Source organism: Montipora foliosa, chromosome 2, assembly GCF_036669935.1.
Source record: "Montipora foliosa isolate CH-2021 chromosome 2, ASM3666993v2, whole genome shotgun sequence".
NCBI classification, from domain to species: domain Eukaryota; kingdom Metazoa; phylum Cnidaria; class Anthozoa; order Scleractinia; family Acroporidae; genus Montipora; species Montipora foliosa.
The window spans coordinates 4,291,404-4,308,903 of NC_090870.1; the positions used below are offsets into that span (position 1 = coordinate 4,291,404).

General features: G+C 37.4%; 1 protein-coding gene across 1 annotated transcript in view; it reads left to right on the forward strand.

The window, feature by feature from the left end:
• The first annotated feature begins 87 nt into the window (after positions 1-87).
• LOC137992141 (MAU2 chromatid cohesion factor homolog) overlaps positions 88-17,500 on the forward strand; it is a 26,641-nt gene continuing 9,228 nt past the window's right edge. The window contains exons 1-14 of the mRNA XM_068837272.1: positions 88-369; positions 452-469; positions 798-866; positions 3,502-3,603; positions 3,694-3,788; positions 4,135-4,162; positions 6,216-6,371; positions 7,004-7,076; positions 8,263-8,333; positions 8,426-8,516; positions 12,866-12,972; positions 14,590-14,667; positions 16,621-16,686; positions 17,325-17,417. Coding sequence (XP_068693373.1) covers positions 91-369; positions 452-469; positions 798-866; positions 3,502-3,603; positions 3,694-3,788; positions 4,135-4,162; positions 6,216-6,371; positions 7,004-7,076; positions 8,263-8,333; positions 8,426-8,516; positions 12,866-12,972; positions 14,590-14,667; positions 16,621-16,686; positions 17,325-17,417 — 1,326 coding nt within the window. The 5' untranslated portion in view covers positions 88-90. The remainder of the gene's footprint in view (positions 370-451; positions 470-797; positions 867-3,501; positions 3,604-3,693; positions 3,789-4,134; positions 4,163-6,215; positions 6,372-7,003; positions 7,077-8,262; positions 8,334-8,425; positions 8,517-12,865; positions 12,973-14,589; positions 14,668-16,620; positions 16,687-17,324; positions 17,418-17,500) is intronic.

Below are 17,500 nucleotides of genomic sequence, written 5' to 3' on the forward strand. Positions count from 1 at the left end.
ATAAAGGCGTATAACGGGGTGTACTTGGGTATACACTAATATACACTATAATAAGGGATCCATGAAGTAAATACCTTACTGGGACAAAATATGTTGGCATACATGACCTACTTTCAAAGACGATGTGCACTTTTTTATGGAAGCCAAATGGCTACCGATCAGTCTTTGTACAGTGGTCTCCTTGGCCTAGCAGAGACCTTTCGAACGTCTAATCCCCCTAAAATCAGACAATGTATCCAATGTTTACAGTCTGTGTTTCATTTTAAACCCTCTCTGGCGATCCAGGCTCGTACGAATCTACAACTTGGAAGGCTTCTGTATGCACACACGAAAAATGTCGATTTGGCTCGATCACATTTGGAAAAGTCGGTAAGCTGAAATGTCTTTTTTCAATGATCTGTCTAATTTAGCTGCATATTTAGGATTTTAATACTTTTATCTTGCTTTTCAGTTGTTGCAAGCTCAATCTGTATCCTTCGTCGATTCAAAATTAGTGCATTGAATCGAAGGCCTGTTGGTAGTCGATATATATCTTAAGTAATAATGACGTTTACAGGGAAAGGCTAGAAAGATCTCTTTGAAAGTCTTGCTTGTTGAAGATTATTCTTTTATATGCCTCTCTTCTAAGGATGGGGAAGTTAAACAACCAGAGGTTCTAATTTTTTTCTTCAAAGAAGAACAAAAATTTGAATTCTGCGTACATTTTCCGTAGGTGCTATTTTTATTGTTTATTTTTAAGTGGATAAAAAAATTAATAGTGCAACCCTGATCTGTTTCTTAACTCAACTGCTTTGAAGCTTGGGACTGGATTTGAAGAAATTCATCTGGAAGCTATGTGTTTATTGGCAGATATTTACAATGGACAGGTAGCCCAATAATTAGTATTTGAATGCTCAGTTACACCTAACTTAGTGGATGCATGTTTACAGTAAAAGGTGGAGCGATTCTCGAGTACCCGGCCACAATAATTATTGTATTTTTGTGGGAACGAGGCTTATGTAACAATGGACGCTATTCATATGCAAATTAAGTAGATTGGTATTCTAGAATCTAGCTGTAAAGGGAAATAGAAAAGTTCTGGATAAATGACAAAATTTAAGCCAACAGTGAAGAAAACAAATAAAACAAACGTAGTTATTTCTGCGGCATCTTGTATTCTCGGCAGATACAAAACACGGTTCCTTCTGCAGGTACCGGAGCACAGATTACGTAAAACAAAAGAAACAAAAGACAGAAAACAAAACGACTCCAAATAAACACTAGTCCCAAGTGACCAAAAATACAATGCTTTCCGCTACATACAGAAAGACCCCAAAACACAGGTCACAGGTCATATGTCATTGTTATGACCAATATAGAAAGTATCCTAAATATTCATAAAAGCTAACCTTAGGCCTAAAAACTTTTGTTTAGGCCTAAGTAGGGCTAAGCTTAGCTTTTATGAATGTTTAACAACTGCCTCACAAAGTGGAGGTTGGGTGCCTGAGACATCCAGGAGCTTCCACTATTGGCAGCCAGCTCCCAGATGGAGTCCACTCCCATGGCTGGAAAATCCAAGCAACCCAGCCATCAGCCTCCACGCGGAAGGAGAAAAACAGGCACCCGTCACACTGAGAAAACAGTGGAAAGAAATGGAGGGATTGGGGGGGGGGGGGGTGTGGAGGGGGGAGACAGCCTCCAAGGAGTCCCCACGCTCAGGAAAACGCTAACTCAGAAAACGCTGACTAAAACGCCAACAAAACTGCTACAACGCCCTATGGACCAAGAACACGAAGAATCCTGGCGCATGCGCATATCTAACAAACCGCTGACCGTGAAGGTAAAACTTGTGCTCCTAGTTGTTAACTCCGTTAAATTGCATTTAACTGCATTTAGAATACTTTCTGTATTGGTAAAACAATGACCTGTGACCTGTGTTTTGTACCCGCCATTGTATTCTTGTGTCCTTTTTAAGGCCAATTGGCTGGTTTCATGATACTGTCAAAGTGGTTTCAGTAAGTACTGACAGCCAACAAAGAATATTGGCTTTAACTTCTCTCAGGAAAATTGGCTACTTTTTCCACTAAAAAACAGTATGTAACCCATTGACTCCTTAGGGACCCAGGACACCCCCATGTGACAAGTAAAATTGTCCAGCGTTATACAGAGTAAAATCTGTCTGACTCCCAGGAATTAATAGAGAGCTTTAGATTCTAGAACGAGAACGACTACGAGTATGAGATTTTCTCATAGAACAACAGTGAGTGCGTGCAAACCAGCATCATTTTGGCTGGAGCAATGTGATATCTTCGTCATTGGTATGAGGTTTTGCAAAAATGTTGTGGTGTCAAAACAAGTCACCAACATGGTAGCAGTTTTAGCATTTTTCAATCGGGAAAACGCTCAGTTACCAGTAATAAGAATAACTTTGCAACCTACACGTATGCTTCTAACAAAGAGTAAGATTAATCTTCCGGGTAATAAATTTTCTAATTATTTTCACTTAAAACAGGCAGTCAACTCCTGTACTTGTTCTCATCCTCATCCTAGAATCTAAAGGTTCCTAATGGGTTAAAGATGGTTTCTTTCAAACCTAAGATTAAAGTTCATTTTGATGATGACAACAGTTGGTTACTGTACTCAAACCAGCCACCAACTTCAGATTAATTATTGAAACCCCTTCTGTCATAACCTTCCTTAACTCATTGATTCCTGGAAGTGCAACTTAACAGATTTTACTCTGTCTAACACCAGAGGATTTTACTTGTCAACTGGGGATGTCCTAGGGTGTTTGATGGGTCAATGGGTTAACCAGTCAAAAACTACAGTGTATGGTGGCTGGGCAATCTGCAAGCCAGCGAGTCATGCAAATTTCCCATTTAAGTCTAAGCACCTATTTCAAATAGTGCCGATAAACAGTTATTAAGTCTAAGCACTCATTTTAAAATGGTTAGCTTTCAATAGCTCACTGTGTGACTTACGTGTTTACTCAAATGGCTCGCCATGTTGGCTTGCGTGACTCACTGGCTCGCACATTGTCCTCACTGAAAACAATGTCCTCTCCATGAAGTTGTAGTGTCCAGGGGCCTGCTTCTCGAAAGTCCCAATAACTTTTCGGGCCCGAAAAGTCAGTCGTCAAACTGCAATCTGCTTAGTTTGAAAAGCTAATCCTTTAACATGTTTTTGATGTAAGAAAAACAAGGAGGATTGCGAAGTTTGATGGCTTAGAACCTTGGCGTTGCAAAGATATAAAGGGAATTGTGGCACCCGAAATAGGCCCGAAAAGTTTCGGGACTTTTGAGAAACAGGCCACAGGTCTCTTATCCCCATGAGACCTGAGGAGTGCTTTATGTGCATCGCATGTTTTATAGATTTGCATACTAGAGATTTAACAAAATAATGGAGTGTAAGAGTGGACTACATGTAGTAATATAACTTGTGTAAAATATGTAGAGTAACATATCCATTAAAGAGAAATTGGGCACCATATTAGTTGTCACTTTGAGTTTTGTTGATTTACAGGGACAATTTCACCTTTCCAAGTCATCTTTGCGTCAAGCACTTGAAGTTGCTCATGCAAGCAATCTTCCTTTCTGGCAATTTAAAATCACTTTCCAGTTGGCGGTAAGACTTGCATTTTTTGACAAAAGTGGATTTTTTAATTTCACCTATCACTAGTCATTCTGACATGCCCTAATCTTTGTTTGCCCTCAGGACGTTCATGCAAGTGATAAAGAACTTAAGGCAGCTACAGAAGTTCTTGAAATGGGAGAGAGATTTGCCGAACAGTGTGGATCCCATTACATGAAGTGAGCATTGCACAGTAAATTAGTATGGGTAATCAAAATGGTGATGAGGGAAATCAGGGAATAATTTCATGCGTGTTTTATCCAAAACCAAATACATGTACCCAAAGCCTTCAGGCGAAAGGTCTTAAGGCTCAGGAAATTATTAATTTTCAAAGGACAGACTACAACACTGGGAACTCCATGCCTTACTTTTTGCGTACTGTGCTGTTAAAAAATAATCAGTTTGGAATAATAATAATTACACAAACCTCTTCCAGAAGGAATGACTGTACTTTTTTTATCATTGCATTCACATGAAAGTAGTTTATATATTTTAGTCTTACATTTTTAATCTTTTACATTACAGGTGCCTGTTTTCGCTCAGTAGAGCTATGGTAAGAAAGTTATATCCTCACACTGTTAGTGTATCGTTGTGGTTCAAATGTTTTCTTGGTTTAAATTTTTTCAGACAAGCTCATTTTGATTCTTTTTTGTCTAATGTATATTATCATAATCTGAAGAAAAAACATGGAAAATCATAATTAGGCTGGTTTAAAAAATTTTGAACTGGGAAAAAGATTGAACATACAGTCACTCTACCCCCCTACATTTTGAAAAAGAGAATGATTTAAATTTTGACATAATAATTAATTATTAATTAATATTATGCAATAATTGATTGACAGCATCACTCTTAGCAACTTGCGGCAGGAGATAAGCATTTCACATAATTATTTACATGTGACTGATCCAGATACGGTAATTTCACAGTTCAGGGGTAATAATTATTTTAATAAGAATCGCCTTATTTATGGGCATGGAGCAGTAAGTCTGTTTTTGAATATACCTAAATGCTTTTTTTAAAAATCCTGGCCAAAATTTTAAAGTGTCCCACTTTTTTTCCTTCACATTTTGAAAGTGTGTTTGCTTAACCCCCGTCCTGAATTTCAAAATTTTGAGCTTTGACTTTTATCCAAAGGCTGTTTACTTTGAGTGTAAGTTTTGGAATTCACAGTTCAAAACTGACTGATTGGAACTCAGAGGGTTTGATCCAGGGAAAAGTGATGTCAAAGGCTCACTAACTTAAAATTTCTGAGTGTGAATGCAGCTCATTATATATGCAAAATACAAGTTGAAACGTCTGAAAGCGCTAAACTCTCATACTGCTCATAAATTCGGTGGGATACGCACGCATTGCATTCTTAAACAAGTGAGCCTTTGACGTCATTTTCTCCTCGATCCAGCTCTCTCAAGATCTTAAAGTTAGTAATAGCGGACCATTAATAGGGAAATTCCAGTCAAAATAAACAGGTGTTGTTTTGAAATCAAGGCTTAAAACTTTGGTTGTTTAGTGTTAAGTTAACACAGTTTTGAAATCCAAGGAAAAATAAGAACTGTTTTTTTTCGGTCACAGTGGCACTTTGAGGTCCGACAATTTATTGTTGCAATAAGAAAAAAATTGCATCAACGTCAAACTGCCCTTAACCTCAAATATTTTTCTTTGCTGATATCAATTTTTTTTGTTTCCTATAGCATTCTTATTTTGCTGTTATTAATGCAAAATGTCTCTTTTAATGTGGCATAAAACTGAACAAAACCAGAAAAAAGTAATTCCAAGAGTTTTGAGCCTACCCGAAAAAATGGCACACAAACTGATTTGCAATGCCAATATTCTTTCATAACGTAATAATAATATTTATTTATATGCATACACCAGTCCTGTAAAGCAGTTTGTCACTGGAAATTTTCTTTTGAGACTAGGTCCATGCCTAACGCTGGCTTAGCCACAGGATAAACAACCTTATACATTTTAAGTGAAGCTACATGTATGATCTTCGCAGTTATGAACGCAATTTTTGCAATTGCGTAAAGAAGCGTGAAAAATCCAGGCCCCAGTTGTTCAAAAGGTGGATAATGCTATCAATCAGATAAATCACTATCCATTGGATAGCGCAATTGGTTTCGCTATGACTTTATCCACTGGGTAGTGATTTATCCGGCAGATAGCGCTATCCATTGTTTGAACAACTGGGGCCAGGACTTCAACGGGGTTTGAACCTGTGACCTCGTGATACTGGTGCAACGCTCTAACCAACTGAGCTATGAAGACACTGACGTTGATTTCATATCCACAGTTCATATATGATCCATTTCATATATCATTTCATCGTTGATTCATTCCTCACGGGAACATTAGAACCCACAAATTACCAGCCCCCAACGTCAGTGGCTTCATAGCTCAGTTGGTTAGAGCGTTGCACCGGTATCGCGAGGTCACGGGTTCAAACCCCGTTGAAGTCACATGTATATGTGTGTTATTATCATGGTGGTGAAGTTTTGACTTTTACGAAATTTAGTGTCACTTTAAAATGTAGGGTATGAAAATAACTTATTGTTTGGCCTACATGTATTTTCACGTTAAAATTAAAAGACATCATTTCTCCACAGACTTTCATGATGATGAAAGAACTTAATCATGCTACTGGTATTCTGTCTATGATTTCCAATTTTCTGGAGAGGTGGAATGTTTCCAGTTATCAGCGAGAGTCTATCCAAGTGTTCTACTTACTTCTTAAAGTGTGGAACTTTCTGACACTTGGACAGGTACCGGTATATTTGTGTAAAAAGTACCTTTAAGTATACTTTGTAGCTCATTTTTTAGGACTGTAAATTTTATTTGTGATATGTCTGACAGTGTACCTAGCCTTTTTATTTTGTGATTACATCGTTAGTTTTTATTATTTATTAACAAGCCAAATTTTAAACAACTGTACATCTGCTGCATGTATGCAGTGTTATGAGTTTTCATTAAGCTGTAATTTGTACACAGATTGAGGTTCACATGACATGTACATGATTTTTGTCAGTGCCATGAAGTGTCCCATAATTACGTACCCCCTCTTCAATGTCAACATACTATCTGTTCTGATATACAATATTAAATGCTCCTCAAGATTCAAATGTACATGTAAAGAGTTATAATCGAGATTATACATGTAGTTTACACAACATGTATGTGTAACACTAATCTTTAAAGAAAAATTGAGTGGAGTTCGAGAAGAGTGATTGTTTCAAGTGACGATTTTTGAAAATTTTCAACATTTTTGAATTTTTGGCCACAGATGGTTTAGAAATGAAAGGATTAAAGCAATTCTCTGTTGTTGTTTTGAATAAGATATTTGATGAAGAGTCTGCAATAATTGACAGGTGATGAGTGATCTTGTTTCTCATAACAGGCAAAGAGTGTCAGACCTTACCTTAAACAACTTCAGCAATCAATACAGATATTGACCACGCTGCACTTGGATGGTATGTGGTATTTATGTTGCATTTAGGAACCATTAGAAAAGAGAAAAATGCAGTTCAAATGTCAAATCTTTGCTGAACGGTAAACAATGAGCAGTGCATTACTTTGAATCAATAAACTACCTTTGGTAGTGTTTAAAAGTGAGAGCATGCATATGAACTGGAATTGAAACAGAAAAAGCCTTGGAAGTTTATAATACACATGTGTTTTGTTAGATTTGCATCTTGTTTCCTTTTATGCAAATTTTTTTGCATACAAATTATTGATACAATGTTTTCTTATTATGGCCTTGTCCCATTGTGGTGGGCGTGCAGGCCGGATCATGTTTGTTTCAATACAAACCAAGAATGAAACTCAAGACAGCTTATTCTACAGTGTACATGACTTGTATAAATACCAGTGTTCTTTTTACAGTTGACTTTACATCCTTACTGCTGTATATATCGTTGTGAAAGCAAAAAAAAAAAAAAAAAAAAATCAAAAGTGTGTCAAAGAATCCTGTGGTACAGTACCTAACAATGATCGACCATTTTACAATCACACCCCAACTGTGCTATACACTGAAAAGTCAAGAATTGGGTTTAACCCACTGACTCCCAGGGGTTCCCCATTGACAAGAAAAATCATCTGGCGTTAGACAAGAGTAAAATACTAAGCATGGTCAGTTCAGGCCGGCCTGGTCTAGTCAAAGGGTTAATGGCTCTTCACTGTGCATTTAATAAGTCTCTTGTGGCACATTAATTTTTTATTAATTAATGCATACAGCCTTTTTCTTTTGTGTCAATTAACCCATCGACTCCTGGGGGTTGAACCCTATTGACGAGTAAAGTCATCTGGCGTTAGACAGAGTAAAATAACCAAGTAAAATTGGTTTTAGGGTTTAGGGGTGAATGGGTTAATGAGTTTTTCAGTAAGTGTTTCACCCATTGACTCCTGCTGGTTCCCCATTGATGGGTAAAATTGTCTGGCGTTAGAGTAAAATACTAAGTAAAATTGGCCGGTTTAGGGGTGAATGGGTTAATGAGTTTTTCAGTAAGTGTTTCACCCATTGACTCCTGGGGGTTCCCCATTGATGGGTAAAATCGTCTGGCATTAGAATAAAATACTAAGCTTGGCCTGTTTAGGCCGCTTTAGGGTTGAATGGGTTAAGAGGTAAAATTAATTTACATAATTTTCTAAATGTTGCAGAGTCAAAAATTCATGAAGCTGAACAATTTGAATGGCTGACAAAGGAACATTTGTGTGTCTTAGTTTATCTGGTATGATTTTTTTTATTAACTACAACTAGCTATGCACTGTAGTTGGCTGAATGTTTTGGTCTCATTTACAAAAAATATTGTCCAACTTTTAGGTGACAGTGATGCACTCAATGTATGTGGGATACATGGAAAAAGCAATCCGATACAGTGAGAAAGCTCTTGTACAAGTAGATCGTTTACAAGGTAAAGTACAGACAGTATATGTAGCGCTAAAAGATACAGTCAAATGCATTATTTAATAACCCCATGAGAACGAGGAGTCAATGCGTTTGTGATCTACATGTACAGGTTGTTTTTCCAAAAATGCGTTGGGCTTTTTTGATTCATTTTGGCATCTTTAAATTGCATTGCTGGCCCAGTTGTTCAAAAGGCGGATAATGCTATCCACCGTATAAAAGGTGACAAAGCTGATTACTGTGTTTTTGTTGAGGGAAACTCAAAACCCTGAATATAAACATTTGAACAGATCATCATAAACATTAATTTCTTCTTTTCTGTCTTTTATTTTCATAAACAGGCAAAATTTATTTTTGCTATTTTCATGCAGTAAATCTTTTTTTAGCAGGACTGGTTTCATTGCTTTGCCATTGTTGTACAAATTAAAATAAATTTGTGCCTTTTAGAGTTCATTGACACAACTGAACACTGAAATAGCTTACGAAATCATGCAACAGCATGCATTTTTGACTTTTGTATAAAATATTATCAACAAGTGATCAGAGGTTTTCCTCATAAAAATGAATGATTAATATCACGGCGTGACTTGGGCAACTTCTGAAATGTGCGTGGTGTTAATCCTTCATTTTACTGGGCCCCATGTGATTACCTACTGTACTAATTTGTGATTAAATCTTACGTGCTACACGTGCAATTTAGCAAGTTAAAAATCAGATCATAACCAATAATAACAGGCCTTCTGATAGGGTGCGATTAAAAATTGCAAATTATGCGATTTTTTCAGGGCAGATTGTGCGATTAGAAAGGCCAATTATGCGATAAATAATGCAAATTATGCGATTTTTTTCTCAGCAATTTTAAGGTTGTTTTATACGGTTTCAGGTTAAGAAAAACACTTTTTTGCTGCCCTAAAGCCATTTTGAACACAAAGGAACAGTAATTATGTATCTCTCAAAAAAGAAACGATCGTTTTCAATTTACAAAACATGTTTCGACATACTCATGTCATCTTCAGTTGCAAATGAGCTTTTCAACGGTTGTACATTTGAATTTATGTTAAGGTATGTTGCAAAATTACATGTCAGAACTTGCGTACAATTTAAATATGAAGTGTGAAATGCGCAGAAAACAAAAATAGCGCACATAGCAATAAAATAAAAGACAAAAGAACAACGTAATTAAAAAGAAAGAGACAAATCTAAATGCCTCAACTGCTGATTAAGGATGGGATTTTCCCACTTAATGTGCAATGCCTCTTTGATCTTAATTTGGAATTTTGAGGCGGCAGAATCTAAGATCGTGAAACATTCTGTGTTACAAGAGTCATGACAGGCCCTAGATGAGTGCAGGTGTCTGTAAACATGCGAAGACTTGTCCGACAAGAGATGCTCATGAGCACGTGTACGTAGGTGGCGAGTGGTCTTGCCAATGTAGCTGGCATTACAGCCAGCACACGAGAATTTATAAACGACACGCGAACGTAGACCTTGCGGTACTGAATCTTTCACGCTGAACATGTTTCTAAGTTTAAATGTACTAAAGACCAACTTAATATCTAAATCAGCTTTGCAATAATGTTTGAGTAGTTGTCTTAACTTGGTCTGGGCGATTTCAGAAAACCGGCCAACATAAGGGAGTTTATAGAAGTGCGTAGAAGTTTTCCCGGAGTTGGATGAGGCGTCCCGCCCAGTCAGAGAAGGACTCATTTTCTTAGAAAGATACCTGTGAATAATCTTGTCGATCACCCACGACGGAAAACAATTTTTCCGTAGTAAGAAAATAAGCTTCTTGACGTCCAGATGAAAACCAACCCAGGAATTGTTGATCTTATATACTCTGTCTAGTAATGTTCTGACTAGACCCAGTTTGTAATTCAAAGGGGCGAAGCTGAAATAATTAGTAAGAAGACCAGTAAATGTTTTCTTGCGATATACACTAGTAACAATAGATGGATGACCGTTGTCTAGCAATATGTCTAGAAAAGATAATTTCTTATTGATTTCCCTTTCCATTGTGAAACGGATACTTGGGTGCCTTGCGTTGATATAATCAAAGAACAAGAGCGCATCATCTTCGTTATTGAACAAACAAAAGGTGTCATCAACGTAGCGTCTATAGAACAAAACTTGGGAGGATGAGAAATTATCTAACCAGTTTTTTTCCATGGTGTCCCATAAAAAGGTTTGCGAGGACTGGAGCAAGGGGGGAACCCATGGCAACCCCATCTACTTGGTCATGAAACGCACCCTTGAATAAGAAGTGGGTCCCTGCTGTTGCGAAGGAAAAAAGGGTTTTAAGGTCAGTGGGGCTTATCGCAAGGCCAGGATTACCCTGATAAATGTAGGTGTATCTCGATCGACATTAGTTGGGATAAATAAAAGTTGAAAAGTTGAAAGGACACAGCTAACATGCCAAATGAATGATCAACGTGCTCGTCAACCACGAACTTCCGAAGATGGTCAATCACAATAGGGCCATACCCCCATTTATATGAGAGAAAATAAGCCGCGGCTTACAGAAGACTCGAATGTTCACCCCGTATAAATGGTACAAAATCTACGTTCACGTCTTTTTCAAGCCGCGGCTTATATTGACCTGGGAATATATATTCGTATAAATAGTTCCTTTTGCGTATTTTGTACACCGTGGCCAGAGTAAGCCGCGGCTTATTTTCTCTCATATAAAAGGCCCTAATATTGCACGACGAGAAAAACATCAGTCCATCGTCCACGTGGAGCGTACCTGTGAGGTACTTTCTTGCTCGATTGTGAGCTGTCAGATCGGGCGGAATGTGGGAACTTCCTTCTTCGTCGAAGCAAAAGCGAGCGTTTTCACAACAAACTTATCCATGAGTAAGTTTTTATCAGTTTTCAACGAAAGAAACTACATTTTGCCGGAAAACTTACAACTTCACTTATTTTTCACAAATCTCTTCTACAAGGGAAGGCAACTGTGTCATTTCAGTGGTGTGTATATAAGGTCGTGTTTGTGTTGCACCAATAGAAGGAGACTCGTACCAGGTCCCCGACATGCAAAATAAAGCCTTGAACTTCGAATGTTTACGAAATCGAAGGTGACAAAGGTTTTTAGCCTTTTTCCAAGATAAATCATCTTAAAAATGGCGTATTTATGCAGGAATTTCTAAGAAACGTCTTGATTTATGTTTCATTTTATGAATTTATTGCGTCATTTTGTGAATTATGCGATTTTTCTTGAATTGTGCGATCGGATGCGATTTGAGGTCGATTGTGCGAAATCGCACCATCGCGTAATATCAGAAGGCCTGTAATAAGTTTCATTGTTGTGTGCATACTACTGCAATGGGCTATTTATACAGTCAAGTAATTTGACAATGATCTGGTTGGCAAGTGCTGGCTGCAGCAGTGGAAAATGTTTTGCCTGAAAATGCAGCTTTTTGCATGTGTTATTTCAAGGGAACCAGGAAAAAAATACAAACACACAAATGTGAAAAATAATGTTCACCCATTTGCAAAAATTTGGCTACTTTTGAGCAAACTTGAAAAAAATGCTGTTTACGGCTGTGGGACATTTTTATCTGGAATCCTTCAACTACTCCACATAAATTATATTTTCCCTTATGATCTGAGCGAGCCGTGTTTGCTTTGCATTGGGATTATTTTGGGTGAATAGCACACTTTCGTTATTATTAAAATTCAGTCCTGAACAAATGGCGTCATCTCCAGGCTCTTGGAAATAAATACATGTAAAAGGATTTGTACAGTATGAGTTTACTCCCCAGGGCCTCGAGATGATGCCTTTTGTTTAGGACTGAGTTTTAATATATTGAAAGTGGGCTAGCAAAATGCTAAAATGACTTGGTGATTAAAAACTGTTTCTGTTACAGCAGAACTGTGAATGTGGCGGTAATCTGGACCCTCCTTTCGGTCCTGGATCATGTCTGCGAGTATTTTGTTTTTTTGCGCTTTTTCGAGTAGTTTTTTTACGGATTCAAGTAACCTTCACGTTTGATCCTTACAGACTGTTTTATTACGGTTTATTTATTTAAGGGTTGTTTCTTGTGGCTTATTTATTCATGGTACTTTCTCATGGGACAACACTTGGTGCCTCGTAACATTTTATAAAGGAAACAGATTTTTTTGTTACCTCACCTCAACTTACCTCACTTTACCTCACCTTGCCTACCCTACAAGACTCATTCAGGACTTTAGATGATTCATGTAGTCTTTGTTATCATTAATGGTGTGCGTAGATGAACGCTGTGCTAAACTAAAGATTCAACACATACATTGTACATGTATGTTTTACAGCTGTTCAGTGTGTTCGTAGCAAGAGCATCTTTGATAGTTCTGCATTCACATTTTCCCTTCATACAGCTGCAGCTTCAAGTTCAGGACTCTTGTCAATGTTCAAGGTGGTTCTTCTAGAGCACATGATTCTTTGTCGAATGGTGCAAGGGCAGATGCCACAGGCAATAAAGGAGGTACAAAGAGTTGCACTGCCAAATGACTCTATTTTGGAAAGTACTCATAGATAATGTTATTATGCACCAACGATGCATTTAACTCAAGAATTCTTATAAGCTACATGACGTAAGGCAGGGTAATTAAGTGATACATGTATAAGCACAGGATTTGGATGGAGATGGCTAGGACATAATTATCTTTAAAATGAAGCACAAATCAGAAGAAAGTACTTGTTCTCCAAGGCAACATTGTTACATGTATAAGTTTTGTTTGGCATGACCTGCAAAAATGTGTGGCGTTAGACAGAGTAAAATCTGTTAAGTCTCACTCCCAGACGTCAGTGGGTTAAAGAATATTGATCCACTACCTTTTTCATTATTATAATATTTAGTCATTTACACAGGCCTTCTGATATTACGCGATGGTGCGATTTCGCACAATCGACCTCAAATCGCATCCGATCGCACAATTCACGAAAAATCGCATAATTCACAAAAGGACGCACAAAATTCATAAAATGAAACATAAATCAAGACGTTTCTTAGAAATTCCTGCATAAATACGCCATATTTAAGATGATTTATCTTGGAAAAAGGCTAAAAAACCTTTGTCACCTTCGATTTCGTAAACATTCGAAGTTCAAGGCGTATTTTTCATGTCGGGGACCTGGTACGAGTCTCCTTCTATTGGTGCAACACAAACACTCCCTTATATACACACCACTGAAATGACACAGTTGCCTTCTCTTATAGAAGAGATTTGTGAAAAATAAGCGAAGTTGTAAGTTTTTCGGGAAAATGTAGTTTCTTTCGTTGAAAACTGATAAAAACTTACTCATGGATAAGTTTGTTGTGAAAACGCTCGCTTTTTCTTCGACAAATAAGGAAGTTCCCACATTCCGCCCGATCTGACAGCTCACAATCGAGCAAGAAAGTACCTCGCAGGTACGCTCCAACAGGCTAGTACTTAAACACGGAACGCCGGAAGGCCGGAATACTTAAACATGGAACGCCGGAATACTTAAACACGGAACGCCGGAATACTTAAACACGGAACGCCGGAATACTTAAACCCGGAACCCGCTTCAACGTGGACAATGGACTGATGTTTTTCTCGTCGTGCAATATTAGGGCCTTTTATACGAGAGAAAATAAGCCGCGGCTTACTCTGGCTTATTTTCTCTCGTATAAATGGGGGTACTGTATGGCCCTATTGTGATTGACCATCTTCGGAAGTTCGTGGTTGACTAGCACCTTGATCATTCATTTGGCATGTTAGCTGTGTCCTTTCAACTTTTATTTATCCCAACTAATGTCGATCGAGATACATAATTACTGTTCCTCTGTGTTCAAAATGTCTTTAGGGCAGCAAAAAAGTGTTTTTCTTAACCTGAAACTGTATAAAACAAGCTTAAAATTGCTGAGAAAAAAATCGCATAATTTACATTATTTATCGCATAATTGGCCTTTCTAATCGCACAATCTGCCCTGAAAAAATCGCATAATTTGCATTTTTTAATCGCACCCTATCAGAAGGCCTGTTTACATGTATATCTAATTTTCTAACTTCAGTAGAACTGATGTGCTACTGCAAATAGTACAATTAACTCGCATTGTTTCATGACTTCAACATAGATTTCACAAGTCTACCAATTAGCTCAGCATGATAGCAAATTGTTGATTTCTCAACCGTCTGTTGTACACACTCTTCTGGTAAGTTCCTCTTCAGAAATTTTGATATCCTTTGCCATTTCCAGTACCTTCCCTTTTTTGATTATTAGAAATTAACCCTTTTGCTCCTAAGGGATGTTCCATTGATGGGTAAAATAATATTCTAATAATTGTGTAATTTATTATTTAGTGGCTGCTTTAAGGGCCCACTGACGGATTTTTCGCGCGTCGCTAAGGAAGTGAAATTTTACTTCCGGTAACTGACGTCATCATATCATGAGCTGACAAGAAAACCCACTCACAAGCAAAAGTCACCGCACAAACTGTTGTTTCCATGGAAGGTTTTTCCTCGGCTTTCCTCGCGCTCGTTCTCAGATCAACTGCGCATGCGTAAACGAACTGACTTCCGGTTTGAGAAAAAAGCTAAATTTCCGGCGGTTTTAAATTGAATTAATTTTTTTTTTACATGGCACGTTTCATCCCCAAATACAGAATATAGCTTAGTAAGTACTGATTTTTTAAAATCATCTTTTTTGAAAAAGTTATGGGTATTTCAGTATCGTTTATGTCTTTAAAAAGAACATTTTTCAAAATATAAAGAAAACCATGCTTGGCTGGATGCAAAAACAAATACAAATTATCAAACTAACGATTAAATACCCAAATTGCGTAGTGCGGAGACAAATTTAGAGTTTTCTTTTATTGGTCATTTGACCATGGGCGTGGTATGATGACGTCATATTTAGGTCATTGGCTTACAAAAGTTGGAAACTGACCAAAATAATGCCAAATTCTCTCAAATTACTTAAAATATGTCAGTGGGCCCTTAAGAGATCTCGAAAGAGGTAAACAAAGTACAGTATACACTGAAACTTGGAAACTATGTACATATTATCGTATGTATGACAAATACCATGAATTGCAGACTCCTTAAGGACGGTGCCAACTATTGTTATTGCACATACGTTCTGCGCATCTCGAGATACTCCGATTTCCTATCGGCGGTGCTTATTAATACAGGGTTATTTTTGCGCGGTTTACCGAATATGCGGGAAAAGCAGATCTTAACAAGTGTTATTGAAATCCAAAAAGGAAATTGGGGGTAACCACACATTTTTCGAAGATAATTAATTCAACAGGATTCGTAAAGAGCTTCAAAATACAAAGCAATGTATGCCGTTCTTTGCCAAATTGAAGCTTAATTATCTCTGAAAAATGCATGGTTACCCCCAATTTCCTTTTTGGATACCAAGAGCACTTGCTAAGTTCTGCTTTCTCCGCATATTTTTAAACCGCGCAAAAATATCCCTGTATTATTAAGGACCGCCGATAGTAAATCTGAGTATATCGAGATGCGCAGAACGTACAGTGTATGCGCAATGACAATAGTAGGCACCGTCCTTAAAACCCTGCATGAACTCCTCAAGAAAACATACTTTAACTTATGTGCAGAAGTAAGTCTTTCTAAGCAAGATTACCTTGAAGTGCTGCACAAGACAATTATTAATAGCCCGGCTGCTTTTTTTAAACTGTGACCATTCTCAGTGTTTTAGCTCAGTAAGTAGCTACAACAAGTTGCAAAAATAGTGGAGACACTTCACCTTTTTGGGGCGTTATTAATTTCCCTATTATCTCTCACACTGCAGCCCCCCTCCCCCCTTATCAGTGTTGCTAGCAAGACAAAAAAATGTTGGGAACTTAAGCAATCAACATTGAAAGGGGGAGAGGGGAGAGGAAGTGGGAAAGGTTTAAATTCTAGATATGCCGAGTATTGGAAGTTAGAAAAGGTGTTTTTTAATGAAAGTGTCTCAACAATTTTGCAACTTGTTGTAGCTATCACTTATTGTCAATTCAATAGCTGGCTGCAATTTACTAATGAGGGGCCTTAGCTAACAGCTGTTGTTAGTGTAAATTTAATAATGCTCAAACATTACTATTAAAATTAAATCTTTAAACTTCTGATTTTTATTTAATCTTATTGATCTTGTGTTAAAGGGCTTGTATGCAATGTCCATGAATTTGATGGATGTGGCACAGGCACAGTTCAATGCTGCTTTGGAGGTAATTAAAATTTTCATGCATATGATAGAGTGGGCAGGCTGGAATGCTGTCAATAATATCATTATATTATTGACAGCAGTTTTTGACTCAGTGATTGGAATATTAGGACATTCCCACCTACTTAATACTAAATAAGTGGCAACCCACAACCAATAATTATTTGGGAGTCAATTGCTGAATTGAACTGTGACGTTGGCAACAGAGCTTTGAACAAGAAAGTTGCCTTGAGATCAGCAACTGAAGCTTCTCTTTAAGGTAAAATGCAACTTACTTAAATTTGTAGAAATGCAAAACAAAAATCTATTAATTACAGTAAAACTGTAAAATAAGGCAACTTATACCCGTGACAAGGATTTGAGAATTAAATACTGTAATTAAATTATGAGTATCTTGACTTCTTTCTGCATTGATCGCAAACTTGTTCTGACAACATAGGATGTGGCTTGCCTTTTTTTTTCTTTAAAGGTACAATAGGCATTTGCAGTGGGATCTGAAGGATTTTACTTGAATGTTTCTGATAAGGATATCCATCCAAGGGGTTGATTCTTTCTTTTGCTTTTTCTTGACACCCTGCAGCTGGCTAACAGATACCTGATAATTATTAACAAAAAAATAATTACTATTGCTATTTCATTCAGACTTGTGGGAGACCAGAACTTAGAAACTTTATTGGATTAAATTTGGCAATAATTTACATTCGATCAGGAGCAACAGGGAATCGTAGAATGGAGGTAAGGCTGTAAGAAAATTAAGAGAGACTTTGGAAAAATACTAATACAATGTTTTGAAAAATGTTATGGTTCAATTTTATATT